Below are 24,710 nucleotides of genomic sequence, written 5' to 3'. Positions count from 1 at the left end.
TGACGTGCGGAGATGTTTCTCCCGCCACTCATGGATCTTTGTTGACTCTCCCTCTATGTAGGGTTCTTTGTTGATTATCCCTGCCGGGTGCACCATGTCTTGCGTTGCAGACCAAGGCAGGGAACATCTGCAGCAGGACGAGCTCTAAATAGGGAAGACCGCCATAACGCCCGGCTTCACTGACAGCCAATTAGAAAAACCCCCACCTAAAGGAGGTGGGGAAATGAGGAGTTAGTAGGACAGGTTCGCTGATTTGACGCCTGGCTACTGCTCCCCAAACACCCAATGAGGCACTTACAGGCTGTCATTATGAAAACAAAAAACTGCGTCTAAAGTAGTTCGCAGTGTTTTTAGTCATGTTTTGTACTGGGCAAGAAGCCATGTTTTTTTTCTCCCAGTTTTGAGACTAGAGAGAACTGAGGCATCTATTCTCTTTGCATATCCGAGCTCACATGTTGCTCCTGAAAGCAATTTGTAGTAAACATGTGTATGCTCCCTCCGGGCTTGGAGACTGGCGCTGTTCACTTTTTTCACAAATGAGAAAAAAACGACATTCTTTTAAGACGAAAGTGCTTCTGTCAAGCTAGTCTGACATTAAACTGCAACCTCAAATGTAATTACGGGGAGCAGCCTCCGCAGCGTGATGCCCCGCGGCCTTTTTGGGCCACCGGCAAGGATTTAATTTACTCCTGTAGTGTTAGTTCACCAACCTCGCCCAAAGGTTATGTGATCAGAGGACCAAGAAAATCGGTTTTCTTAGGAAAATAACAAACAGAACAAGAAACATTTTCATCACCCACGACGCCTCCCACTAAACTACTTCAATAGCCGGCTTCGGCAGCGAAGGACACCTTGGGAGTTCTCCATGGTGCTGAAAACCCCACAGTTCGGGCAACTGTCCATTCAGGGCTCGAGCCTCCCAAACCCAACGGCTTTGTGGAAGTAACGCTCAGCTTTACATACAAGTTCGCTTGGAAGCACTGCCCTCTGGTGGTGAAAGTTAACTTGAAAACAGAGGAAAAGCCTTAGGAACGAATGAATGCCTCCGACGGTAACCCTTGTTTGTAGAACGGTTTCCTTTATGGTTTAACCAATTATGCTAGAAACTACTCGTTGGCGTCGTTATCAATCCTTTTAGCTGCTCTGTTTATCTATGTGAAAAGCAAAGGCGTGCAGACATAGCATTTTCCAAAGTAACACCCGTGACTGGCCACTGACGTCCATGGCTGTATTTACAATCGTGCTTTATTGTACCGGATACAAAACTTCACACATCTTCCCCTTAGATAGACCTTGACTGCTGGAGCTCAGATACCACTGGAGAGTGAAGTAAAGTAAGCAGTCCCGGAAACAACTGCAGCCCAACTATCTTGCACCTTCGGCCAACCAAAGGCAGAAAGAACATGCTGTATCACACCTGAAACCGCAACGGCCTCCGCACAACCAACAGAATCTCAAAAAAGAGTGTGAAGTTTACAAAGACCAATCTGTGAGAACAAGTTCACGAGACATCGTCAGCCACAAGTCAAGAAACAGTTGAAAAAGTTTATAGTTTCATTCCACTTTTATCCGTTTTTCAAAGGGCGGCCACATCAGAACTTTTCCGAGCCTGGTTTTAGCTCCCTGCAGTATCTGGCTCATCCACAGAATAGATAGAAATATTTTTAGAATGCCCCTGGGCCCTCTCAAAGAACACATGCATCAAAAGGTTTCTTTAAGAACAAATTGCATACTCCAACACAATAACTATATTACTCTTCCGGTTCAAAATAGGCAAACATAAATAGCATTTTTACTATTTTTACTCCTATATTAAAGGGGATTTTAGGATTCAGATACACACACAACTGAAACTGCTTCTACTTATAATAAGTAGATGGTCTTTTAAAGTCTATCATTGTGTTAAACGAAACGGATATCGACCAATATTTACAATTTCAAGTGATAGATGCATAAATTATGAATAGCTGCTTTAGGTTTCTCTTTGTTGTTGCCCTGAGAGGCGCTCCTGGCACATTACGACCAAATCTGGGAAGCGTAGTTGGGACCGGTCAACAGGAAATGATCCCAAATGTCTCGAATTTTCCCAAGCACTCTGGGTAAGAGGGGACTACGAATGGCAAGGTTCCCTGCTTCCCCACTATCGCTAAATTCTCGAACAGATCTTGCCCAACCCCGTTTACCTCCACCGTGAGTTTCTATACCTCACGCTTTCCTTCTGCATATCTACGACTCAATAACCTACATATCCTTTCCTCCCTGTTCCCCCTAGATCTTCCCAACAAACAGTTCTGGTAGATTGATAAGGCAAAGTCACGAAGCAGCCTTAGCACGCCACCAAGTGATGGCGGAAAATGTCTGCAACTGGTTTGATAGAAACTTTTTTAGGGCTTGTGGAGAGCATCAGGGAGCAACATTGCATTTTACCTGGCACTACAATAATGTGTGACCCATTCCTACTGACCAGTGCTTCAACATCCCACCAACTGTATTACCCCCAGATCCTTATATTCCTTCCCTCATCCTTGGTGACCCCAAACCAAGACATGTAAATTCTTCTGCTTCTCCTCTTTGAAATCCCTCCAGTCCACCGCCATTGTATCTCCCATACCAACAGTACCAAGTCTCTTACTTTCCAACCTCTGGCTACCTACTGCACCAAGTTTCCCATATCCTGTGCAAACTCCTTCAGAAACAGCGCCCCTATATTGCTTACACTTCCTCCACCTGGTATTTCCCATACTCTATAGTCTTGTTCTCCTCCATGGTATCTCCCACAATAAGGCCATAATCTTTCTTTGTTCATCCCCCGAGCATCTCCTAAACCAAGACTGCTATATCCCTTCAATCAGGATTCAGCACATAAGTTTCCTCTTTACGTACGTTTCATAGTTGGTTTTATTTATAGAGTTTGTGGAGAAGGCATGTTGGTTACGTTTCGTAGGAGGAGGGTGATACGAATTGTAATGTATTCATGCTGTGGGTGTTTCAGGAGCCCATCAGGCTACTCACTGAAGACATCGCATCGAGTTCAGGCATTATGCGCATAGTGTTGGAACACTTTGGAAACCTTTCTCAACTCCACTCAGGAATGCCTCTGTTACGTCACTAAATATTCACGGGTGGTTTTATATTATTTGTTCTCCCAAGGCATGGGGAGCTCTTTTTCTATTTGCACAAGACCTTTTCAGCTTTATCCATGCAATTATTTTGTCTGGGAATTTTTTGCATTGGTTTATTCTCACAATGCCTGAATTTAACTATATACTTGATTGGTGATATTTCCTCCTTCCTTATCGTTGTTTATATCTGTTTACAGTTGTCCCTGAAGAAGGGACAGAGATCCCTAAATGCATTGGACAACACACATATGTTTGGAAATGATAACTTCAATTGCGAAATTGGCCATTTTACCCTGTTTTTTTTTTTTATTTGTTGTTTACAAATGTGAACATATATGATTGTACAGCAGTGACATATTGTGGATGAAATGGTCAAATTAAAATAGATTACTGCTGACATTGTTTAACAAATTCATTGTGATTTTGTTTCATTTTATAAATTTATCATTGATAGATTCACGCACTGTGCAGCCAGGTCACAAGTGACAAGTTTCACTTGAAGTAGCAGCATCTTCCCCAATAAGGCCATAATCTTTCTTCGCTCACCCACCCGAGCATCTCACAAACCAAGACTGTTAAATCCCTTCAATCCTCCTACCTGCTGCTAACTCTCACACCATGCTTCCAATATCCCATCTATCACCTCAGGACTCCCGTACCAATACACTCTCACCCATGCCCATGCCATAGGCATTCCTCCTTAATTCTGAAATTTCAGAAAACTAAGGTCAGAAATCACCTTCCCTTTTCAGGCTTTATGACCTATAGACAGAAACAATTGAATTTCTTCCTGTTTGTAACTCCTCCTTCCTAAAATCCCCACCTTATGACATTGCACCAATTCCTTCCTGCGATATATTACACACCAAAGCTTCCGAATCACTTGGTGTCTCTCCCAAAAGTGATATTCCCAATGTTTCAAATATTTCTTTGCTCTTCTCCATGGTGCCACACACCCAAAGGATAAGTTTCACTTCACTTTTCCCACTGGTCTCTTCCAACAAGGACCCTTATATATTTCCTCCTCCTCCCTGGCATCTGCCACAGAAAGGCCACCATATGCCTTAAGCCTTCTTCTCCGTATTTTCTAGTTAAATACCTCCATTTTTCTTTTCTTCTCCTTTCTGATGCTCTGATATCTCTGCTCTGATGCCTGTTTCCTTCTCCCTGAAATCTCACGCACCAATGTTACTATATCATTTTCTCCTCTTCCTCATATCTCCCATACCAAATTTTTTATATACTACTCCCTCCTCTATCCTAGAATTTACAACAGCTGGGCCCTACACAACAAAGTTAACATATCACTGTCATCTTATACATACTCTCCCTACTTCATGTTGTCCCCTACACCGATACTCTGCCCCTTCTTCTTTATAGCAGCCACACCACATCTTTAATACTTCTTACCTCTTCTCATTGATATCTCTGGACAACACATTTCCTTCCTATTCTTTTATACCCTCTCTCATTCCTGACATTAACCTTATGAAGGCTCCGCTATTTCTTCTCACATAATCATTCCTGGCATCCACCTCGAGATCCCTGCCCTAACCTTCTCTGTCTTACAGGATGGAACCCAAACCTCTACTTTCAGTTTTCTTCCCTGGTGTTGTCCACTCCTGGAACCCAAGACCTTCTGCTCACCAAACAGTAGAGCTCTCACTCAGGATTTTCCAAAATCCACCAATCCATCTGCTTAGAATCCTACCTATGCTTGAAAACGTTTAATCTGTTATTTCTTGTGTAGTGAAATTTTTAATATCTTATTCTGAGGCATCTTCCTAAACCCTCAGAACTGTCCTCATTGACCCTCTTAAACATACCCTAGCGTGTATGATGAAGCCACACGACATTCAGCCTCATTAACTCCTTGTTTTGTTCCATCAGACTGTGTCTGTTTCTGTGTCAGTGCTGACCCTCAGCTTCATCGCTCTGGACCGGTGGTATGCCATTTGCCACCCGCTAATGTTTAAGAGCACAGCCAGACGGGCAAGAACCAATATTGTGATCATCTGGACCATGTCCTGCACCATGATGGTTCCTCAGGCTGTGGTGATGGAGTGCAGCAGCATTATTCCGGAACTGGAGAACAAGACCCGCCTCCTGTCTGTATGTGATGAGCACTGGGGAGGTGAGACTATCTGAAGGTGCTTTACACTGGCAACAAATGCAAGATCCATGTCCTGGGAGGAGTAAATATCTTAAGGTGCTTTACATTGGCAAAGAATGCAGGGACCTCTCTAGGCCACATGTATAATGGAAAACCTGCAGATCTTCACACAGTACAATGATATATGTTGCAGGTCCCCCTCACCTACACAGCCAGCACAACCTCTCCGTGTTAACCCCTGCACGACTACATCGTCCCGTACCTGCAAAGGCACACGCTGCAGAGCCTTCAAGCTTACACTTGCAGAGAAGCCTTCCAGCTATTCCATGGCATAATCTGCACAATACTCTAATTAATGTATACATCCGTTATATCTAGAAGGGATAAGGCTAAAATACATGACAGCGCTTTACAGTAAAACAAACAGTGGGATCCTAACAGAGAACATCTTAACTACAGGAGAAAACAGTAACAACTGTCGAGATGAAGAGAGGCACATCAGAGAAAAGGGACTGGATGTGAGGTGAAAGTGTTGAAAAAGAGGATGATAGAGATTAGGTTATTTTTTATTTATTGTGAGGCTAAACAGAGGGACGATCTTTATGCGTTCACTGAAAGGATCATGGAACGGCAGCTTCTGGCTAGGAATGGGACCTCTGTAGAAGGAGTGGGGAAGTGATTGTGGCGATTTAAGCTAAGGAGTCTCCTGTTGATAATTAATTTGCTGTAAGTTTTACCCGCCTCTGGAAATTTTCTGTGTCGGAGTTCACTTGGGGGAAGATGGTGTAGAGTTATTTCAGAGAGGAAGCTTGTCAAGTTTTTTTATAAGATGAGGAAAGTTATGACTGGACCTATTCCCTGCTGTGGTCATGCGCCGTGCTGTAAAAAAAGTTTGAGCCAAAAAGGAAAGAAGGTTGTAGTTCTTTCGGGTAAAGTACAACTATAAGTTAATGGATTTTGTCATGTAGATTTCATTTTTGATATTCCAACTAGCTGTTCAAAATTATGAGTTGTTTACCTTAGTTTGGGCATTTACATTTAGGTGACCACGTTATGGATATTACCTATACACAATCAAAAGAGAGACCTAGCCAGGGCCCCACCATAAAACTTTATGCAGGCTGCAAGGACCACGTGCCTGCTTGGCATTAAAGTGTGATCTAGCTGGGAAGTGGACGGTGTGAGTCCAACCCTCAAACCATCCTACTAGTACACCAAGTCAGGCAGCCATTAACTTTGGCTTGAGTGAGGAGAGAAATATTTGGGCTCCAACCCTCAAACTATCCCAGAAGGATCCCACTAAGACCTCAACATGAATGGCATTAACTGTGATTTAGGTTTGGAGAAAATGGTACGGTATGAAACCCTCAAACCATCCTCTCAGGAACCCAAGCCCGGCAGGCATAAATTGTGATTTGAGTGTAGAGGGAAGGGAATGGGGCCTAAGCTTTTCACTTCCTATCAGGACTCCTGGCCCGGTAGGCGCAAACTATGGGTTAGGAGAGGACAGAATGACGCCGGGTCCCATACACTAAGCTCCCTACCAGACCCCAAGCCTAGCAGGCATTTCCTAGTAAGATGCAAAACAAAAACCCTTGATATACCTCAGACGAGAATAAAACTCCCTAAATGTCCAATGTTTACTAAATCTCTGAACCTAATCCCCAGAGATAAGAGAGGTGCTTTTCAGGAGCTGCCTCTTTGCCATCAGTATTTGGCTCTGTGTTGTTCCTGGGCCAGGATAATGGAAGGACTGTTCCAGGCTGTCATGTTCCATCAGCATGCACCCCATTCATCTCTAGCTCAGCCGTGCACATGTCTGTACCGAACAGTCTAAAGAGGCAAACCCTCATTGCGCTGGCCTCATCACGCCTTTTGGAAGACTAAATGTATTGAATGGGTAACCTTGACACCCATTTCTTAACACAACGAGAAACCTGTGTCCTTTTGACATCGGGATCCGAATTCATACACGATTGTCTATAAACTGCTGCTATTATACCTTGCTTCCTTTTCACCTTTCAATTCACTTTATTTCGGGTACAAATGTGGCCATATAAGCACACGTAAAGAGACGCAACAATCCATCACTTTAAAAATATAGATGAGATATTAAAATTACAGTTTTGATGAAAACCATCAGTAAGCTATTCCCCACAATAACAAGAGTTGTATGCATGGCAAAAACAATAAATGACACACTAGCTGTTATCTCACATCGCAGGCTGGTACCTATAAAGTGCAGAGAATCGTGCCATGATCAAAAAACAGTTTCAATAAAGTGCGTATAACTTCATCATAAAATAAGACCTTCCTGTTAAAACATTAGTGATTTCCTTCTGCTAATCGCACATTTTTGGAAAGAACAAATGTTAACAATTAGATGGGGGTTCTAGTTGGGCCGAAGTGAGCGGAACGAACCACAATTGACTCACAATAAGTGTGAAAAAGGCTGCTTTTATTGAAGACGGGTGCATCTTACACAAACATGCCTTTGCCTTACAAAATTAAAGCTAGCTATACAAAAACATCTACGTATCCACCTCCCCCCACCCCTAATGTTTTCCCAAACACAATTGCAATTTATTGAACATCTCCAACTTTAGTCAATAACTTTTGCCCCTTTAGAAACTTTGTAACCTGCTTCTCAACCTATCTAAAGATCTACCTACTCGATCAATGACTGTTAACCCTTAAACCCTGTAACATCTTCTCTAACTAAGTATAACCTATCCTAACCTCATGACCTACCTGTCCCCAACCAAAAATGAAACAGTAACAAACTGGCCAAAAATAGGTAACCAACGCCACTCAGAAATAGTCCTTACGACAATTTTGACCCCCCCCAGGCCTCATCTACCATAATGCCTGATGTCCAGTGCAGAATCCAAAACTTCTTTTATCTGACTCAAACATAACTCCATCCCGTAGCGAGACAAATGTACTCCATCGTCCCTGAAAAAATGTTTTGCCGAATACTTGTGCTCCGGATAATCAACCACCACGTATTTTAACTCTGGCTGCTCCACCCTGCCAAAACCTGCCTCTCTACAAAACACCCTCATCTCTCTGTTTATCTTCCTCCTGGTCTTATCAATGGCCACTAGCCGCTCAGCCCCTCTCCAATGCCTCCTGGTAATAAACTCATTCCAAACTACAAAACACCCAGACCATTGCCTCTTGATCTCCCTCAAATTCCTCGTCATCTGCTTCAACAGAGACAACCCCACTTGCAAACCACCAAATCATTCTCCCCCAAGTGAGGAAACAGTACATCTGGGCAAATGTGACGGCGCAGTAACTTATTTAAAAATGAGGGAAAAGCTTGTGCCAACACATGCCTCCCTTCCTGTGCCAAGTAACTTTAAACAAACCCGAGTCCAATCCCAAATTTACTCCTTATCCTTTGTTACATTCTTGTCTTTCCGCCCACTTTACAAAGGAATGCCCAACAATCCAGATTGTGATCACCTCCGACTCGGGCGCAGCCACTGCACTTGCAAAGACACATGAGTGAGAAAAAAGCTGTACGTGACACTCTACTTCCCCACCCTCCTCCCCCCTCCTCCCCGCTTTGATATAGCATTTATAACAATCTGATGACCAACGTCCCAGTTGCTTCAACCTCTCTGAGCCCCACCCCAAACTTGCCGCGTCTGAAGTTACCCCAATCCTGAGTGAGTGCCAAAAGCCTCAGGCACCTCCCCTACTAACTTTAACGCCCGCCTCATCACCCTCAGAAACTGCGCTGCTGTGACTTACCCCCCCCCCCCGAAGACCCGTAGAAAACTGGCCCCACCTCCCTCATTGCACCACCCCGCAAAAAGCACCCTCATCTCACCGGGCAGGCCATTGGATCTTCTCCAGCCCACAGCGTCACCGACCTCCCCATCCCCCTTTGATTTGTCTTCGAGCACCTCAAGAAGATGGAAACTGCTTCACTCCCCATTTCGCACCCCTGTACTTCCTCCCAATGCAGCCCTGGGACCCCTTTCTGTCCCAGCAACTCCGACACGCAAAAAGCTCCACCGTAAAGCCAAGACATTCACACCGAAAAACAGTAACACCTCCTGCCAGCCGCAGCACACTTCTGGCAACACTGCTATCAATCTGACCAATAGCACATTGTTCACTGGCAACCTAACCCGCTGTCCTATACCCGACTCCCTGGCCCAATCCTCCATCAACCTCTTCCCCAGCTCGCTTGCCATTGGAGAATAACCCCACAGTAGCTTGCCCTTGAAGGATATCCCTGCCAGCTTCGCCGCTATAGTAACCTTTGACAAACCCTTCGCAATCAAGTCCAAAATCAACTGAACAACGTCCTCTTCCCTAGCCCAAGTCCCACTTCTCCACTCCGCACCTCCCTGCAGAAACTCCTGCCACGCGAGCACATAGGCCTTCCTTGTGGAAGGTGCTAAAGACCCTACCACCAGTTGAAGCATCCTTTTTCTCCTACGGACCACATCCGGTCGGGCACCGGTGTCCTGTGCATTTCCGCCTCGGTGGCCAGCCAATGGAACCTCTCCCCTTGAAAACAAGACAAAGCATCCACATTGTCATTGTCTACACCTGGTACGTGCTGTGCCCTGAACTGAATGTCGTACTGCAAGCAACCCAACCTGAATATGCGCAATAGCTTTAAGAGCTGCTCCTCCCTCGCGGACTGCCTGTTGACTACCTGCACAACTGCCATGTTGTCCACCCTGAAGTGACCTTTTTATGCGCTAGGCTCTGCCCCAGAGGGTGACCGTGGCCACAAGCGGAAACAATTCAAGGAAAGCAATGCTCCTGCTACATTTTTCCAAGATTTGGCCACTCTTCGGCACACCATTTTCCCTGCCAATACAAACCGAAACTCGATCCTGCTGCATCAGAGAATATCCGAGCATCCCAGTTCCACTCTTCAGGAGCTGCCATGGATATTCCATTGAAATCCTCCAAAACCTGCACCACATTCTTAGGTTGTCCTTCGTCCCTGCCGACAAACGCATATGGTGGTGTGGCAGCGTGATGCCTGCCAGTGACTTGCCCAGTCTCCTGCAAAATGTCCGTCCCGCCCTCATCAACCTGCATGCAAAATTCAAATGCCCCAGTAACACTTGGACCATTCTCACTTTCTTTCTGGCCAGCATGTCATTGATCAACAGCCTCATGTGCAATTTCTTATTCTCCGGCAACCTGGCCTCTATGGCCACAGAATCCAGTTCAATCCCCAGAAATGAAAAAAACGTGCTTGGACCTTGCGTGTTCTCCGGTGGCAAAGGGACACCCAGTGTCCCCATGAGCTTATGGAAACTGTCCAGCTGCTGCTGGCAGTCCGTCGAACCAGGCCGGCCCAACTGGAAGAAGTCATCAAGATAGTGTTTCACCGTATCTTTACCCGTTTTCCAACAGAAAACCCACTACAAGAATGAACTGAACTTCTCAAACAGCGCACATGATATTGAGCACCCCATGGGTATAGCCTTATCCACAAAAATGTTGCAGTCGACCTGAATGCCCAGCAACTGGAAGTCCTCAGGGTGTACTGGCAAGAGCCGGAAAGCAGCCTTAATATCGCATTTTGCCATTTCTGCCCCGTTCCCTACCTTTTCCACCAGGGCCCTAGCTACGTCCACTAAAGAGTAAAAGACTGACGTCAAGTCATCAGGAATGAAATCGTTTAGTGACCCCCCTTGTGGCCATGACAAAGGTTGGATCAGACGATACTGTCCTCTCTCCTTTTTTGGAACCACCCCGACTGAGGAAATAATCAAATCCCTGATCGGGCTGATCGCAAATGGCTCTTCCATGCGCCCTTCCCGTACCTCTTTTTGCAATTTCTGCCAAACAACTGTTTTATGAGCTGCCACTGATTTTAGGTTCTCCGCCCATCGCGCTGACCTCGGTCCTTCGTAACCCAATCTAAAAACCCTCTTTGAAACCTGCACTGAGAATTTGTGCGTCCTGCTTTTTTGGGTAGTGTGCGAGCCAGGCCTCTAAGCAATCCAGTTTAATGGGTGTTTGAGCCTTTGTCCATATAGCCCTGTGCCCCTCGACCCCCCCTGCCTCCCATACCCTGCTGTCCACTGGTGGCATTCTGTTGTTGTGGTCCCGGCCCCCCGGTGTGACCCTGTCCTGCCTATCCTGGCCCAAAGCACTACACTGGGGGGTGCCTTCTGGTGCATTTTGAGCACTTGTGCTGAAATCTGCAGTAGTCCTGTGCACATGTGCCTTTGTTATAATACCAGCAGGCCCCCGGACCTCCACCTGTGGGCTTTTTAGTGTATCCCACCCCCCACCCCCAGTGGGACGGCTTTGAAAGGGGCGATAGACCAACGGCAACCTGCTGGCTGTGTAAGTTGTCTTCAGGGTCCCAAGCTAACCTGGCACAGAGCTCCTCGTCGTAGTGTGAGCACGCGTAACCCCCGTACGTCAGATGTGCTCTCCTAACTACATCCATGTATTTAAACAAGGCCACCCACCTATCTGGGTACTTCTCACAGTACACAATCACAAAAATTAAGAAAGCTGCCATCCAGTTCTCTATAGTCATGGATACCCTGGGATGCTGGGATAGCTCCAGCTCCTCTTCTTTTGATCCCTCTTTGGATCACAGCTCCCTATGAAGCAACTTCAACATATCTACATATTTGCCCTTCCATATTTTGTCCTTCGTGGCTAACATGAGGTGCGCACCCAATGGTTTCGTCACCCCCATGTAAGGCAATTTTGGCAATCTGATTTCCTTGCTTTGTTTGCTGTCCGGCAACTGCCCAGCACCCCTTCGCTCCTGTAAGCCCCTGTCCCTTTAGTAGGCCTGGGCGGTAAATTCCGTTCCGCTTGCGGAATCTGGGTAATTTCGCGTTCCGAGGAGAACGCGGAATTGCCAAAAATTCCGCGATCCGCGGTTTGGCGGAATTTTTTGCTTGTTCGCGCTTTCAAAATGCATTTTCGTGAGATATCTCTCTCCGCGCATGCAAAGAGCATTCGTGAACAGGAAAAAAGCATTGCAAATGGGCGGAACAAGCAATTCCGCGTGTTCGCGGAACATTTGCGTGCTCGTAGAGATTTTCTACCGTTGTGCGGAGCTTTGCGTAGTCGCGCTACGCAAAGCTCCGCCCCTACCATTTAGTCACTTCTGTGTCCTTCTGTGCCATTCCGCCCGTCATTCCCCCTAACCCTGCTTTTCTGCCTCATTGACCATTGTCTGCACTTCAGTACCCACCCCCATGTCTCTAACGTACCTACCCTTGCATAATTTGAGCCCGCTGTCCCCCTCCTCCCCTGTGCATCCGTCCCTGTGGACACCCTTTGTTTTGTGCTATGAGTGCCGTCCCACCCTCCTGTCTTACCTGGCGTTATGGTCGGTGTCCTCACTGGGTCCAACCGCCTAACCAGTGTCGCAGAGGGTTGAACCATCCAAGCCGTCGCCGTGTGCTTCACATCCGATCTCGCTGCCTGTAACAGGCGAGGCACAAAGTTACTGTTCCCACCCCCTTCTTCATCCACTATCTCCCCTTCTTCCAAACTAGCCTCCTCATAATCGAGTGGCATGTCCTCCCACTCTCCCTCCTCCTCTATTCTCGTTACCCACGTATGCCTGGCCTCTTCCAACAAGCTGTGAATCGTGGCTTCAGCCTTCCGTTTGTGCCCCGTATTCCGTCACCGCCGCCCTGGAGGGCCCTGCCCCTCCGAGCTGTCACCCATTCATGACCATGTCATTGTGTACCACCTTTTTTGTTACCAGCTTGGGACCTGGGCTGCCCGCCGCATCCCGCCCCTTGTGTCCGTTCTTTGCCACCACTGCCCTAGTGGGCACTTGTGCCCCACTGGGCTGTCGCCCTGCCATGACCGTTGCAGACCTCCGTTTAACTTTGCAACTGTGGTCCCACGCCGTGCTCCAGCTGGCCGCCCTGGACCCTGCCTTCACTTCATGCTGGTAGCGAGGAGCCCATGCAACTTGCCCGCCATTTATGTGCCCCGCACGTGGTGATCCTGCAACGCAAATGGAAGGTCCGGCATGCCGTGGTTAGTGTCCCTATCTGTCCCTACCTGCCCCCACTCTGGGCACCACTGCCAGTGCCCCCCCCATATCTACGGCCCTTGGCGGTGCCTCTGGGGACCACCCGTGCCCTCCCACCCTGGACCTGCTCCGGCCCCCCCGCCTGGCCCCGCTGAGTGACCCCCCCTTTTTGCCAGGCCCACCCCCCTCATGACACTACTGCCTCAATACCCCCAGGCCGGCGGGGATCTCTGCCGCACCCTCCCAGGCCCCTCCTCTTCCCCCTTGCTCTATTCTAACAGTGAAACTGGCCTCTTCCCCCTCTTTTGTCCTGGTGGAGACCCCCTCACATCCCCCAGGGGGCCCTCCACCCCTCGAGGGCCCGGCACCCACCCCCCCTCCACCGACCACTTGTCCCTCACCCCCCAGGGGGCCCTGTCCAACCACCCTCTGATGTCCAGTGCCGCAAACGCTGCCACCCTGGACCCCCCTCCTCTTCCCCCAAGGGCACCCGATGCACCCCAGACCCTCCCCGGGCTGTCACTTGCCCACCCGTGACACTGGACCTCACAAGCCTACCCTCTTCAAGCTCCGGAGCTGCCTTCCGAGCCCTCCCCACCTTCCCCCACAAATCCACTGTTCTCCCACTGCAGGAGCACCTCGCACTGGCCCAGGCCCCCCAGCTCCCAGGCAGAGTCTAAACCCTTCATGGCACCCGCGGCCTGTTCCCTCATGGCGCATTCCGTTGCACACTGCTCCACCCTTCCCTTCCATGAAACCCAAAAGGGGGCCATTCGTAGCGCTCCTCCCTCGTTTTTCCTGTTTTGTGCCCCCGACATACCTTTGCTCCTTTTTTCTTGCTGCCGCCGCGGGTATCGCGGCAGCCACGCCCCCCACCGCGGGGCACGCTCCCAACTGGGCCTCTCACGAGGTCCATGCAGCCGGCTTCAGCCAGGAGCCACATGGCCTCCTGTCCCTTCGGGTCGTCCCTGGACATGCTGAGCGGTACTAAGTACAAGCAAGAAATCCTTTCCAAAACTTTCCCTCACTGCATAATGTTCCCTAACTAAAGGCAGATCTGCAGCCGTGTCACCTTCCAAAATGGTGACAAGGCTCCCGAAATGGCCGTCTATATACCCTTCACCCCTAGCCCAAAACTAGCCCGACCGCAAGGCCAACTGGACTCGGGCCACACCACCCTGCCCAAAAACCCTGGGGGTTGCAAGCCTCCCTGCCGGTCGGCCGCCCCCCCAAAGCTTTGTTAATTCAGATTTAATATAGTCAGACCAGGGAATTTATATGCCTCTCTCACATGCAAGGCAGCCATTAATGATCTCTCTATTCAATGAAGCATGTGGGTTTGCTCAGATAGAACACCAACTTAATGGTATCTTTGGCATACTCTAGCCCAAGCTCCTGATGTATAATAAAGGTAAAACATGCCAGAGGGACACCTAAAAGTTGCCTAAGTACACTATTTCGCTCCACATAGAGGGGGTTATGTTAGAGGACCCCCAAATTCCTGAGCCATAGGTAAGTGCTAGGAGACACTTCTCCTATAAACTTCCAGGAGGTGGGCTGCAGGTTTTTTACCAATGCGTTTGGCCAAATTAAAAATGGACAAATTAAAAAAACGTCTGATACTGTTTTTGAAATGGCGGCACCAAGGCCAATAATATGCAAAAGGAACAATACAGGAGCCAGCATGCAGCCCTGTCGCACCCCTCTTCCTAGCTTAATGCTATCTCTCCGTTCGCCTGACGGGCCAAACCTCACTGACGCTGACAAGTCATAATAAAGTGCTCTCAAGAACTGGGACAGATCATCCTCTACCCCTAGGTCAGATAAGATCTCCTATAATTTCGACCTGACCATGCTGTCAAAGGCACATGAAAGATTCATGAAGGCCAGGCAGACAGTTCCCTACCTTGTGGCAGTATATTTACTGATCAGCAGATACAGTTTTAGGCATTGCTCCATTGTGCTGAGCCCCTCTAGAAATGCATGCTGCACCTCCGAAAGCTTGTCTTTCGCCTTGACCCATGCAAGCAGGCACTCTAGAATAGCTCTCCCCACCAGCTTCACTGCCGAATCCAGCAGGGATATTGTCTGATCACATGCAAGGGATTGCGAATTTCCCTTCTTAAAAATTTGTATTATTACCGGAGCGCGCCATGTCTGCGAGAGACCCAATTAGCAGGCAGCTTTAAAGCAGTTACAAAAGAGGGGGGCCCAAACATCCGGTGACAATGTATATAGGCTCATAGGGACACCATCTGGGCCTGGAGCTTTATTGGGTGGACTCTTGTTAATTGCCTCCAGGATTTTTATCATGTGTAAATTCCATGGCTAACTAACGGGAAGACCTCCTCCTCCTCCTCCTCCTCCTCCTCTTCATAGTGGCGGGGGCCCTCAGGCTGTAAACCTCTTTAAAATGGTTTACCCAAACATCGGGGCTAGTGGTAGTAACAAGAGAATTGGGCTTGGCACTCACAGATCTGATCTTATATGCCTCCATCCAGAAAGTCCTAGTGTCCTTCAGCCTACATGCTTTTATCAATTTCACCCAAGGAATCATTTTGCAATTCCTTGTTCCTGTGCCGTACTGCAACCTTATACTCCACTCTACATCTTTGTACGTTACATAGGTCCCTGGGCAACTCCTTCAGGGCCTCATGAATTGAAGTCGATGCCTTCCTACAGGGCTGATCAAACCACTTGGCCTCTAAGGGCCCGGTCTGACGGGCTTTAGTAGCAGACTACTGATCATTAAAGTCAACTGAACAAATTAGCTGTCCCTCTCACTATACGCAGCAGAGGCAGTAAGGCAGTTGGTCACCAGGGGTAAATGGTTTGAACACAATTTGATCTGAAGGGTATTCCTATCCATATTTCTCCAGGCCAGATGCGAATATATGACATTACAATACAAACATATACAACACATGCTTTTACAACGCGGTTTTTACATCGCAGCTACAATTATAACGCATGGTTTTACAACGCATGCCATTACAACACATTTTTAGAAACTACATATACAACACATTCCATTACAACACATACCATTACAACACATACCATTAGAACGCATAATACTTTTAGGGCAACAGTAGGGTAAGTGTTGGATAGTGTATGGGTAAAAACGACTATTCCCACTCCAGTGAGTACAACAGTAGGGTAAATGTTGGATAGTGTAGGAGAAAAATGACTATTGCCACTCCAGTGAGTGCAACAGTAGGGAAAGTGTTGGATAGTGTAGGGGTATAAATTACTATTTCCATGTAACCCAAAACCCATACCCACCCTAAATCTTAAAAAATCTCCATTACTTCCCTTATAATGCATTGTAATGGCATGCGTTGTAGTGCCATTCATTGAAATGGCTGCATTGTAAAGGCATGCAATGTAAAGGCAGTTACGTTGTAACAGCTGCGTTGTAAAGGTAGTGCGTTGTAATGACTGAGTTGTAATGGGTGTTTACCCCAGATGCAGGCCCTGGGATTTAACTTTTAATGATTCTGATGCCACACTCTTAACTGACCCCTCGCCCCCCAGCCTCCCTGGTAAGCAAAGGTCTGTACTTAAGGGATTATGGTCACTATTGACACTGGAGACATTGGATGCCCCTGCTACCCATGACAACAGTTCCTGAGTAACAAAAATCTAATCAATAACAGGCGAGTACTCGTCCCTCTCAAAGGTGGGTTTGTTGTAATAATTACGGTCCAGGCTCTGTTCACATTGACCAAATAAAATGACTTAATCAGTTGGAGAAGTGCTAGGCCTCTCCATTCCCTGTGAAGTGAGTTTTGCCCTAATCCAGTATCATCACCCATGTTGTGATCACTTCTCTTCTGACTTTAGCTCATTCCATTAGCCCTGCCCTAGGTCTGCCCAACGGTGATGGAGCCGCAGGGCTAGGGTAAGGGCAATACCTATCTAGGCAGAGAAGTCTGGTCGTCCAAGTCTCCTGGAAAAATAAGATATCCTAGCTGTGAATAAAATTGACCCACACCTCACAGCCCCTTTTGCCGGCTAGCCCGGCAGTGTTCCAAAAAAGAGCCTTAATCCCATGAGCATGTATAACTGGCATTGTGTTATCCACTATCTGGATCCCATTGTCCAATGACTCTTGGGGATGACTAGTACACTGCCCTGATGAGGTCTGCTTTCTGCTAGATACCTCAGCAGACCACTTCTTGGCCACATAGGAAGTACTTAGACAATCGTTCTCTGACAGATCACCTAAAAAAGAATCCATTTTGGACTGTGATTCTGAATAGAGGTGGCTGCACAAACATTGAAAGGGGGGCCTCTCCCTCTCAGCGTGGCTCATAGCCAAATTACTGTAGAAGTAGCCCGGGCAGTATCTTAACGTGTCCTTGTCTAGAGGATCAAATGAGATCCCCAGCAAACCTGGGATTCCTGAATGTGATGATGAGATAGTCCCTGTCGAATTCTTTATACATCTTCCCCACCCATTCCACTCTACTCGCCATGAGAATCTCTGGACAAATGTCACCTCTGCACCTAATGTTCCCATGAACCCAATGTGCAGACTTGTTAATTACTTAGACAAAAGACTCATTAGCTTCATGGCGTATCACTGGGACATCAGTCAAGATGATCACATACGGACATGCAGGTAGTAATTCACAATGGGAAGCATTTTTGTGGGCAGAGTCCACCTTAGTGTGGCTTTGGCAGGGAATGCTCAAAGGGTTATGACCCCCAAAATGTGGGCCCGGTATCACTGGTACAGATGCATATGCATGTACAGGAGTATGATGATCGACCTAAAAATGTGGGACAATGACTCCAGTAGTGACATGATTGTATTGCCCCCCTTCACCCTCCACATTTGGAGGTGCCCCAGTTGGTTGGTGGGCAACAGGAGGGGTGTCAAACTGTTTAATTTGGCTTTGATAGCCCTCAAACGGGCGCAAATGGGTTTAAGCCTACTTAAAATGGAGTCCTTAAGAGCACTATAGAGGGCATTTATTTTCCCAAAGAGAGTGTCCTCTTCTGCTGGCCCCTTAATGAGCTTTGGGTGAGATTGGATACACAGGGACTCCTTGACGTGGATCTTATGGTCGCTCTTTTCCTTCTACCTGTCTGACCCCTGGTAGGTATGCCATTGGATTGAGGTTAATAAACGTCCCCTGGGGCCAGTACAGGTAAGGAGGCACTAACTGTTATTGGCTCTGCTGCCTCTGGGCTTAACTCAACATCCGAGGTGATAATCTCGCTACTAATGCAACTGTTTTGGGCACCCATCATGGCTGATTCAGGACTGGGTGGAGAGGAGCGCGACAGTTGGCGCCCCGCCAGCTCAATCCCCTTCGAGATGATGCCAACGGCCCATTCTAAGAATCGATCCAAGGTGGTCCCCGTTGCTGCAGAGGGGGCCACCGTGGCCTTGTGCTTTTCCATGTTACACAGAAATCCCCTCCAAGAATAAAAAGAGAATAATTTTAAGACAACAGTACCTGTGGCGATGCAAAGGCAAGGGGGGTGGCCCATCTTGTCCGGCCGTCAACAGGTCCGTCCTTGGTTCGGGCTTGGCCCGAGATCGTGCTGCATGCATCTTGCACTGCAAGAGAGCCGGGGCGTGCTTTAAACACAATGTCCCCTTCACGAGCTGTGCCGCTTCACAAGCTGGGGATTGTGGTTCAGAGAGTCCCGTTTTCAGGGGACAAAAGTGCTTTAAGGACGTGTGCCCCCCCTCCCAAGTTCAAACAAGTCCCGGATACATAGATATGGCGGTAGCTGCACAATGATTCAGAATACGAATAGAAACAACCAGAGGGGGTTATATTATTGGAGAATCAGGAGGGTTTGTAATAATGTGATGTATCTGAAGTGATGAGGGCTGTGAAAAGGTAAGTCCCATTCCAAAAGTTGCCACACGTGACTGACTCTTCACCAGCTCTACTGGCCTCTTACAGACACCCGCATTAGATGAATTCTCTGTTTCTCCCTGTAGACCAGTCTGCCTCCTTTGAAAGGTCTTCTCCTGTAAGTGCTACAAGCACAGCCACTGACATACTGCAGCTAGGAAGAGTCAAATTGTGCTGCACGGGTGACTAGATTGTGCAGCAAGAAATGTAACTATGTAGCAATTCTGCAGCAGTTCTTGACATAATAATAATAACACCTCTTGATAAAATGACAGTGCATTTCATATTTACTGTGTATGCGTCTCACTAGGGTTCAGGCATGACACTTTAATAATAGATGCCACATATTGGAGATTCTTCTAAAGTCTGAGTGCCCTCTTGGAATACCTGCAGCTATGCAAACATGAATTTGTGATAATAGTAAAATAAAAAAAGTCACCGCAAGGAAGACATCTTTCTAATAACCCTTTAAGTATTTAAGATTTTTGTTTAGTGCTTTGGACAAAATAATCAAATGGGGTTTTTACTTTATCTGGGCAACATTTCCACCTCTGTAAATGGCTGATTACAGCAATCGGTAGTTGCCGATGCCCAGTGTATGATACAACATCAATTTTAATTTCTTTTTATCCATTTGAGCTACTTTTTGTTACAATTTATGCATAGAAGAATTATGAGGCAGTGGCCCAATCTATAAATCTACCTTCACAAACGTCCCCAATGTTCACTGAATTTACCACTGTCTCATGCCGCTCTTGTTCGGTCAATGTACTGATGTCAAGTCAATTCTGCATCCCAACATAAGGCTGAGTTACAGACGTTTCCACCTATTGAGTGCAGCTATTAAACTAAGGCTAATGTGATTTCATCATCATTTAAAGATTTGACTTGTGTTAGTCTAGGTGGGCATTTTTGGTTCTGACTTTATATCTACAGTGATTCAGACTCTTACAGTGATATATCACTTTAGAGTAAGAAATAATAATATATGCAGAAAAATACAGTATAATGACACAAATCATTATGCTGCCAGGCAAATAGGGACATTCAGACTACACAGCCCAAAACAGCTACCAACCTTTGATGGGGGAAGATTGTCAAGTGGTTAATTTACACTGATTTTGAACACAATTTGCAAAGATATAAAAATGGTTGAAGTAAACATGCAATCTCATCAGATATTAGCAATGCACGCCAACGAATTGGCAAATTAAGCATTGCTCTTGGTTAACATTTACGTACATATTAGTCAGATTCCAACTAATCCAATAATGATGGAAGAATTAGTACTCGTAATTGAACTGTTAAGGTTAGAATTTCCCAAAGCTATCACTGTAACTTCAGGGGATTTTACTAAGAAATTGCCTCCAATAAGGACTGACAAAATTATATAGGATATGTTAGAGTTACATAAGGTCTCACAGGCATACCTACCCCATTGCAGTTGTTCAAAACAGATAAAAAGATGAGTAGACTCTGATCAGAAAAGGAAGTCATTTGCCTACATCTACTACTTCATTGGACTCCTCAGCATTCAGACCCTATGCGTTTCAGCTAAAGCAAGCCCTGGTCACGGAAAAGTCTCTCTATATTTGAAAAATCCCACGTGGTTTTTAAAAAGGCAGGCCGTATTTCCTGGGAAACAATTTTGAAACAATTATGAAGCTGTTTGGTGTGGAACATTGAAGAAATAATTACCGCGGCATAACGCTACTCACCGTGAACGAAAAAGCATTTCACTGTTTTCCCATGCGTGCTCTGAAGAGGAAATACTTTTTAGACATTATTTAAGCAATATTTATGCGCAATCGCAATCGAAAAGGACGCAATAATGTCAGAGGACAATTAACCGACTACACCGTGTGATTCGGTATAGCATATTTATAAACAAACAATCAATCACAATATAGGTACACTTCTTTTCAGTCAAAAGCGCAACAGTTTGTGCATTGTGTCCCCAAGTGCAAAATGGAACCAACAAAAAGTGAATATATAAAGTGAATGAATATAAACACGGTTTCCATGAATTCGGAGAAAAGGCCATATAAATGTATTGTTTCAGCAGCATAGGTACAATGAAACATGCTGGGTAATGGTCATTTCTTAGTGCTTGTCGACGGCGTTTCGACCCTTCTATGTATGTGGGGTCTCTTCAGGACTGACGGTTTTGGGACATCTAAAACAAATAAAGGAAAGCATAAAGCCCATATACCGGCACAGATGCAAGTAATGGTAGAGATGGGGATATGAAGAGGTTACCTGGGTGGTAATAGTAAGCGCAGCCTTGGTGAAGGTGATGTGCCACAGTGAATATGTGAAACTAAAAACTCACATGAGGACCCGGCCGGGTTCTTTCATGAAGGAATGAGAAAGCAATACATTAAGGAATATAATGTTATGTGACTGGGTATCTGTTGCAACTGGTTGGCTACAATATTTACCTCGATGTGAGGTAAGGCAGGCACTTCAGGATGTTAAAAAGCCCGCTGGCACGATGATGGATGTGCTACAGCCGTAGCAGTATAATAAAAAGTCCTTTCAGGGTGCGGTGATAACGCACTAGAATTTCTGCAGGGGGAGAGAAAGGAAGATTGGTATCCAAGCCATGAAAAAGGGGAACGGGAGGTTCGGGTGTAACTGCCTATAGGCCAGGGCTTACCAGAATAATGTGAGACTGGACGGATCTCCGTGTAGACTGCCAATGCCGCGTGACCTATCTCACTAAGGGCCATAATGTCAGAGGACGACGCACCCCTCTACACAGAAGACTATATTGCAAAGATAACCAGTGGACCATCACTTTTCGCTGCACAACCTAGCAAAACCACAAACCCCAGGCAACAATTGCTAGAAAAATTAGATAAGGCCAAAAAGAAGCACGTTAGAACCGAACTTCATGCTCGGATGCTAACGGATTACCTGAAAGCAGGCATAATTCCACAGGGGCTACAAATCAGGAATCTTCCGGGCATCTTCAGAGAAGATCCCAAATTTAAAGGCAAATTTAGTAACATTTTCACCACCTGTTCGCGCCATTGGATGGTGCTAGGTGTAGAAGCAGCATTAGAGCACGCCAAAGCTGAATTAAAAGTAATTGAAGAGTTACAGAAAGAACTCCATAGTGGAGACACACTGAATGAAGCTAAAACACTACTAGACAAACTTAATAAAACCATTGAAGACTTTAATGCATTTGAAATCAAGAAAAAGGCAGACAAAGTCACCAAAGATATTAAAAATTTCACAAAAGAAAGAGCCTATCCGTAGCTGAGAGAAGATTATTACTCGACCTTTGGCAACCAAAATAGACAAAATACCTGGGGTAGATTCAGAAGAAATCAACCAGTAACATTCTCAGAATCCTCTGGAGGCTCTGACGACTCGGACACACAGGCAGGCCCTAGTCGAGCAGACGACTACCCAGGACAGCCTTTTTTAGAGCGAGGAGGCAAAGCCAAAACCTGGCACCAATACCCAGGGAAAAGACAAACACGCAGGAAACACTACCAATGGGGCCCTCTACCATACTTACTGAAAATACAAACCAATCTGAAACCATTCCCATCTTCAATCTATCACACCATGTCTTGTCATCAGCTGAAATCTCTCTGCTTAGCAAGGGGTTGTCCTTTGTCATCACTGAGAGAATCAACTTTTTTGCACTAAAAACAGAGATTTTCCAATTCTTTAGAAAGATCAGACTTAGATTATTCTTTAGTGATAAGAAACCACTCACACAAGACTCATTGACAGGACTCAAACCCCCGTCAACTTTCTATCCTACGAACGGTATGATGCCCCCCGAATTATTTGCATTTGAGAAACTGATTCTTAAAGGAATTGACAACATGAAAACCAAAAAGTCATTTGTCCCATACAATATCACATTACTAGAACGCCAAGCCCTCAACGCACTAAAAAAAGATGATTCAATTATATTGAAACCAGCAGACAAGGGGGGAGGAATAGTTGTACAAGATTGAAAAGACTATGAGACAGAAATCAACAAACAAATAAATGAGGAAAAGCACTACAAGAAGCTAAGCGGAAATACGAAATGAGATTCTCTTAGTCACCACAGAAGCCAAAGACATGGGCTACCTTTCCAAAAAAGAATTTGAATTTCTTAACTCAGACAATCCTAGAACCCCAGTTCTCTACACAATACATAAAAGTACCACCAACCCCCCTCGACGTCCCATATAATCAGGATGTGGTTCCGTACTAGAACCTATTGGGTCTTACATTGATCACTTTATTAAAGACTTTGTCCCATTGCAAGATACTTATGTCAAGGATACCATGTACATGATCAATCTGGTAGACGGTATGCCCTTTAATCTTGGCTCTGACCTGCTAGCCACCCTAGATATAAGCTCACTCTATACCAACATACCCCAGAAAGAAAGTATAGAAATTATTGAGACTCTCCTAGAGAAAAGACCTAGACCCATTAAGGTACCGACCAGCTTTATCATCAGCCTACTGCGCATCGCGCTGCTGACCAACTACTTTATATCTGGAGGCAACTACTACCAACAATGCTCAGGGACTAGTATGGGCGCAATTTTTGCACCGAATCTAGCAAACATCTATATGGACTATGTCGAACACAAGTTTGCCTTAAATGACAACAACACGTACTGCTCCAACATCAAATGTTGGAAGCGTTACATAGACGACATCTTTGTAATCTGGACTGGCACTGACACAGATTTCAACAAATTTGTCACATACCTGAACACTGCCCAGACACGCCTCACATTCACGTCCACAACACATGAGTCCACCATAACATTCCTTGATTTGAATATCAATCATGAAGGTGGAGCACTATACACCTTCCTCCACAGAAAAATCACAGAAAGAAATATGTTGCTATCATACCGCAGCCATCATCCCCGGGCCCTAAGAGACAGCCTACCTTTTGGGCAGTTTCTTAGGATACTCCGAAATTGTACGTACAAAGCAGACTACATGAAAGAAGCGGAAATACTCAGAGCCAAATTAGTCACAAGGGAATACCCCAACAGACTAGTAAAGAGATCCCTCAAACGTGCCTGCCATTGTGCCAGGGAAGAACTACTAAAAACTAAAGAAAAAACAACTCTGGAGAAAATTGTATGTGTCGCCACTTTTGGCACACATACTAAACAGATACGCAACCTCATTTTGAAAAATTGGAATATCATCAAGAGCATAGACCCTGCATTAGAAATGCCACTGTTTGCATACAAAAGAGGAAAAAACATAAAGGACCACCTTGTAAAATCTGCCACAGATAAGAAAGTGAACACGCCGAACACACTCATTAACGCGTGGGGCCTTCCAAAAATAAGACGCCACTATAAATGGTGGTAACTGTGTCTCATGCGACCTCACATTCAATACCACCACCTTTGAACATAGCAACATAAAATACAACCTAGAAACTTTTTCAAACTGTATCACACGAAATGTAGTGTACTGTATTTGGTGCCCATGCAACCTCCCCTATATCGGTCAGACACAACAACCAGTTAAGGCACGGATCGGCCAACACCGCAGTCGCATTCGCAGATCTGTACCCATTGCCCCCCTAGTGG

At 46.1% G+C, this 24,710-nt stretch overlaps 1 protein-coding gene across 1 annotated transcript in view; it reads left to right on the top strand.

Annotated features, from left to right (window-relative positions):
* The window catches only part of HCRTR1 (hypocretin receptor 1), a 204,185-nt gene that overhangs the window by 75,717 nt on the left and 103,758 nt on the right, over positions 1 to 24,710 (top strand). The window contains exon 4 of the mRNA XM_085646848.1: positions 5,013 to 5,256. Coding sequence (XP_085502974.1) covers positions 5,013 to 5,256 — 244 coding nt within the window. The remainder of the gene's footprint in view (positions 1 to 5,012; positions 5,257 to 24,710) is intronic.

Source organism: Triturus cristatus, chromosome 3_2, assembly GCF_964204655.1.
Source record: "Triturus cristatus chromosome 3_2, aTriCri1.1, whole genome shotgun sequence".
Classification (NCBI taxonomy): Eukaryota; Metazoa; Chordata; class Amphibia; order Caudata; family Salamandridae; genus Triturus; species Triturus cristatus.
Note: the sequence above shows the minus strand (reverse complement) of the source record. Positions and strands in the feature narration are given on the sequence as shown.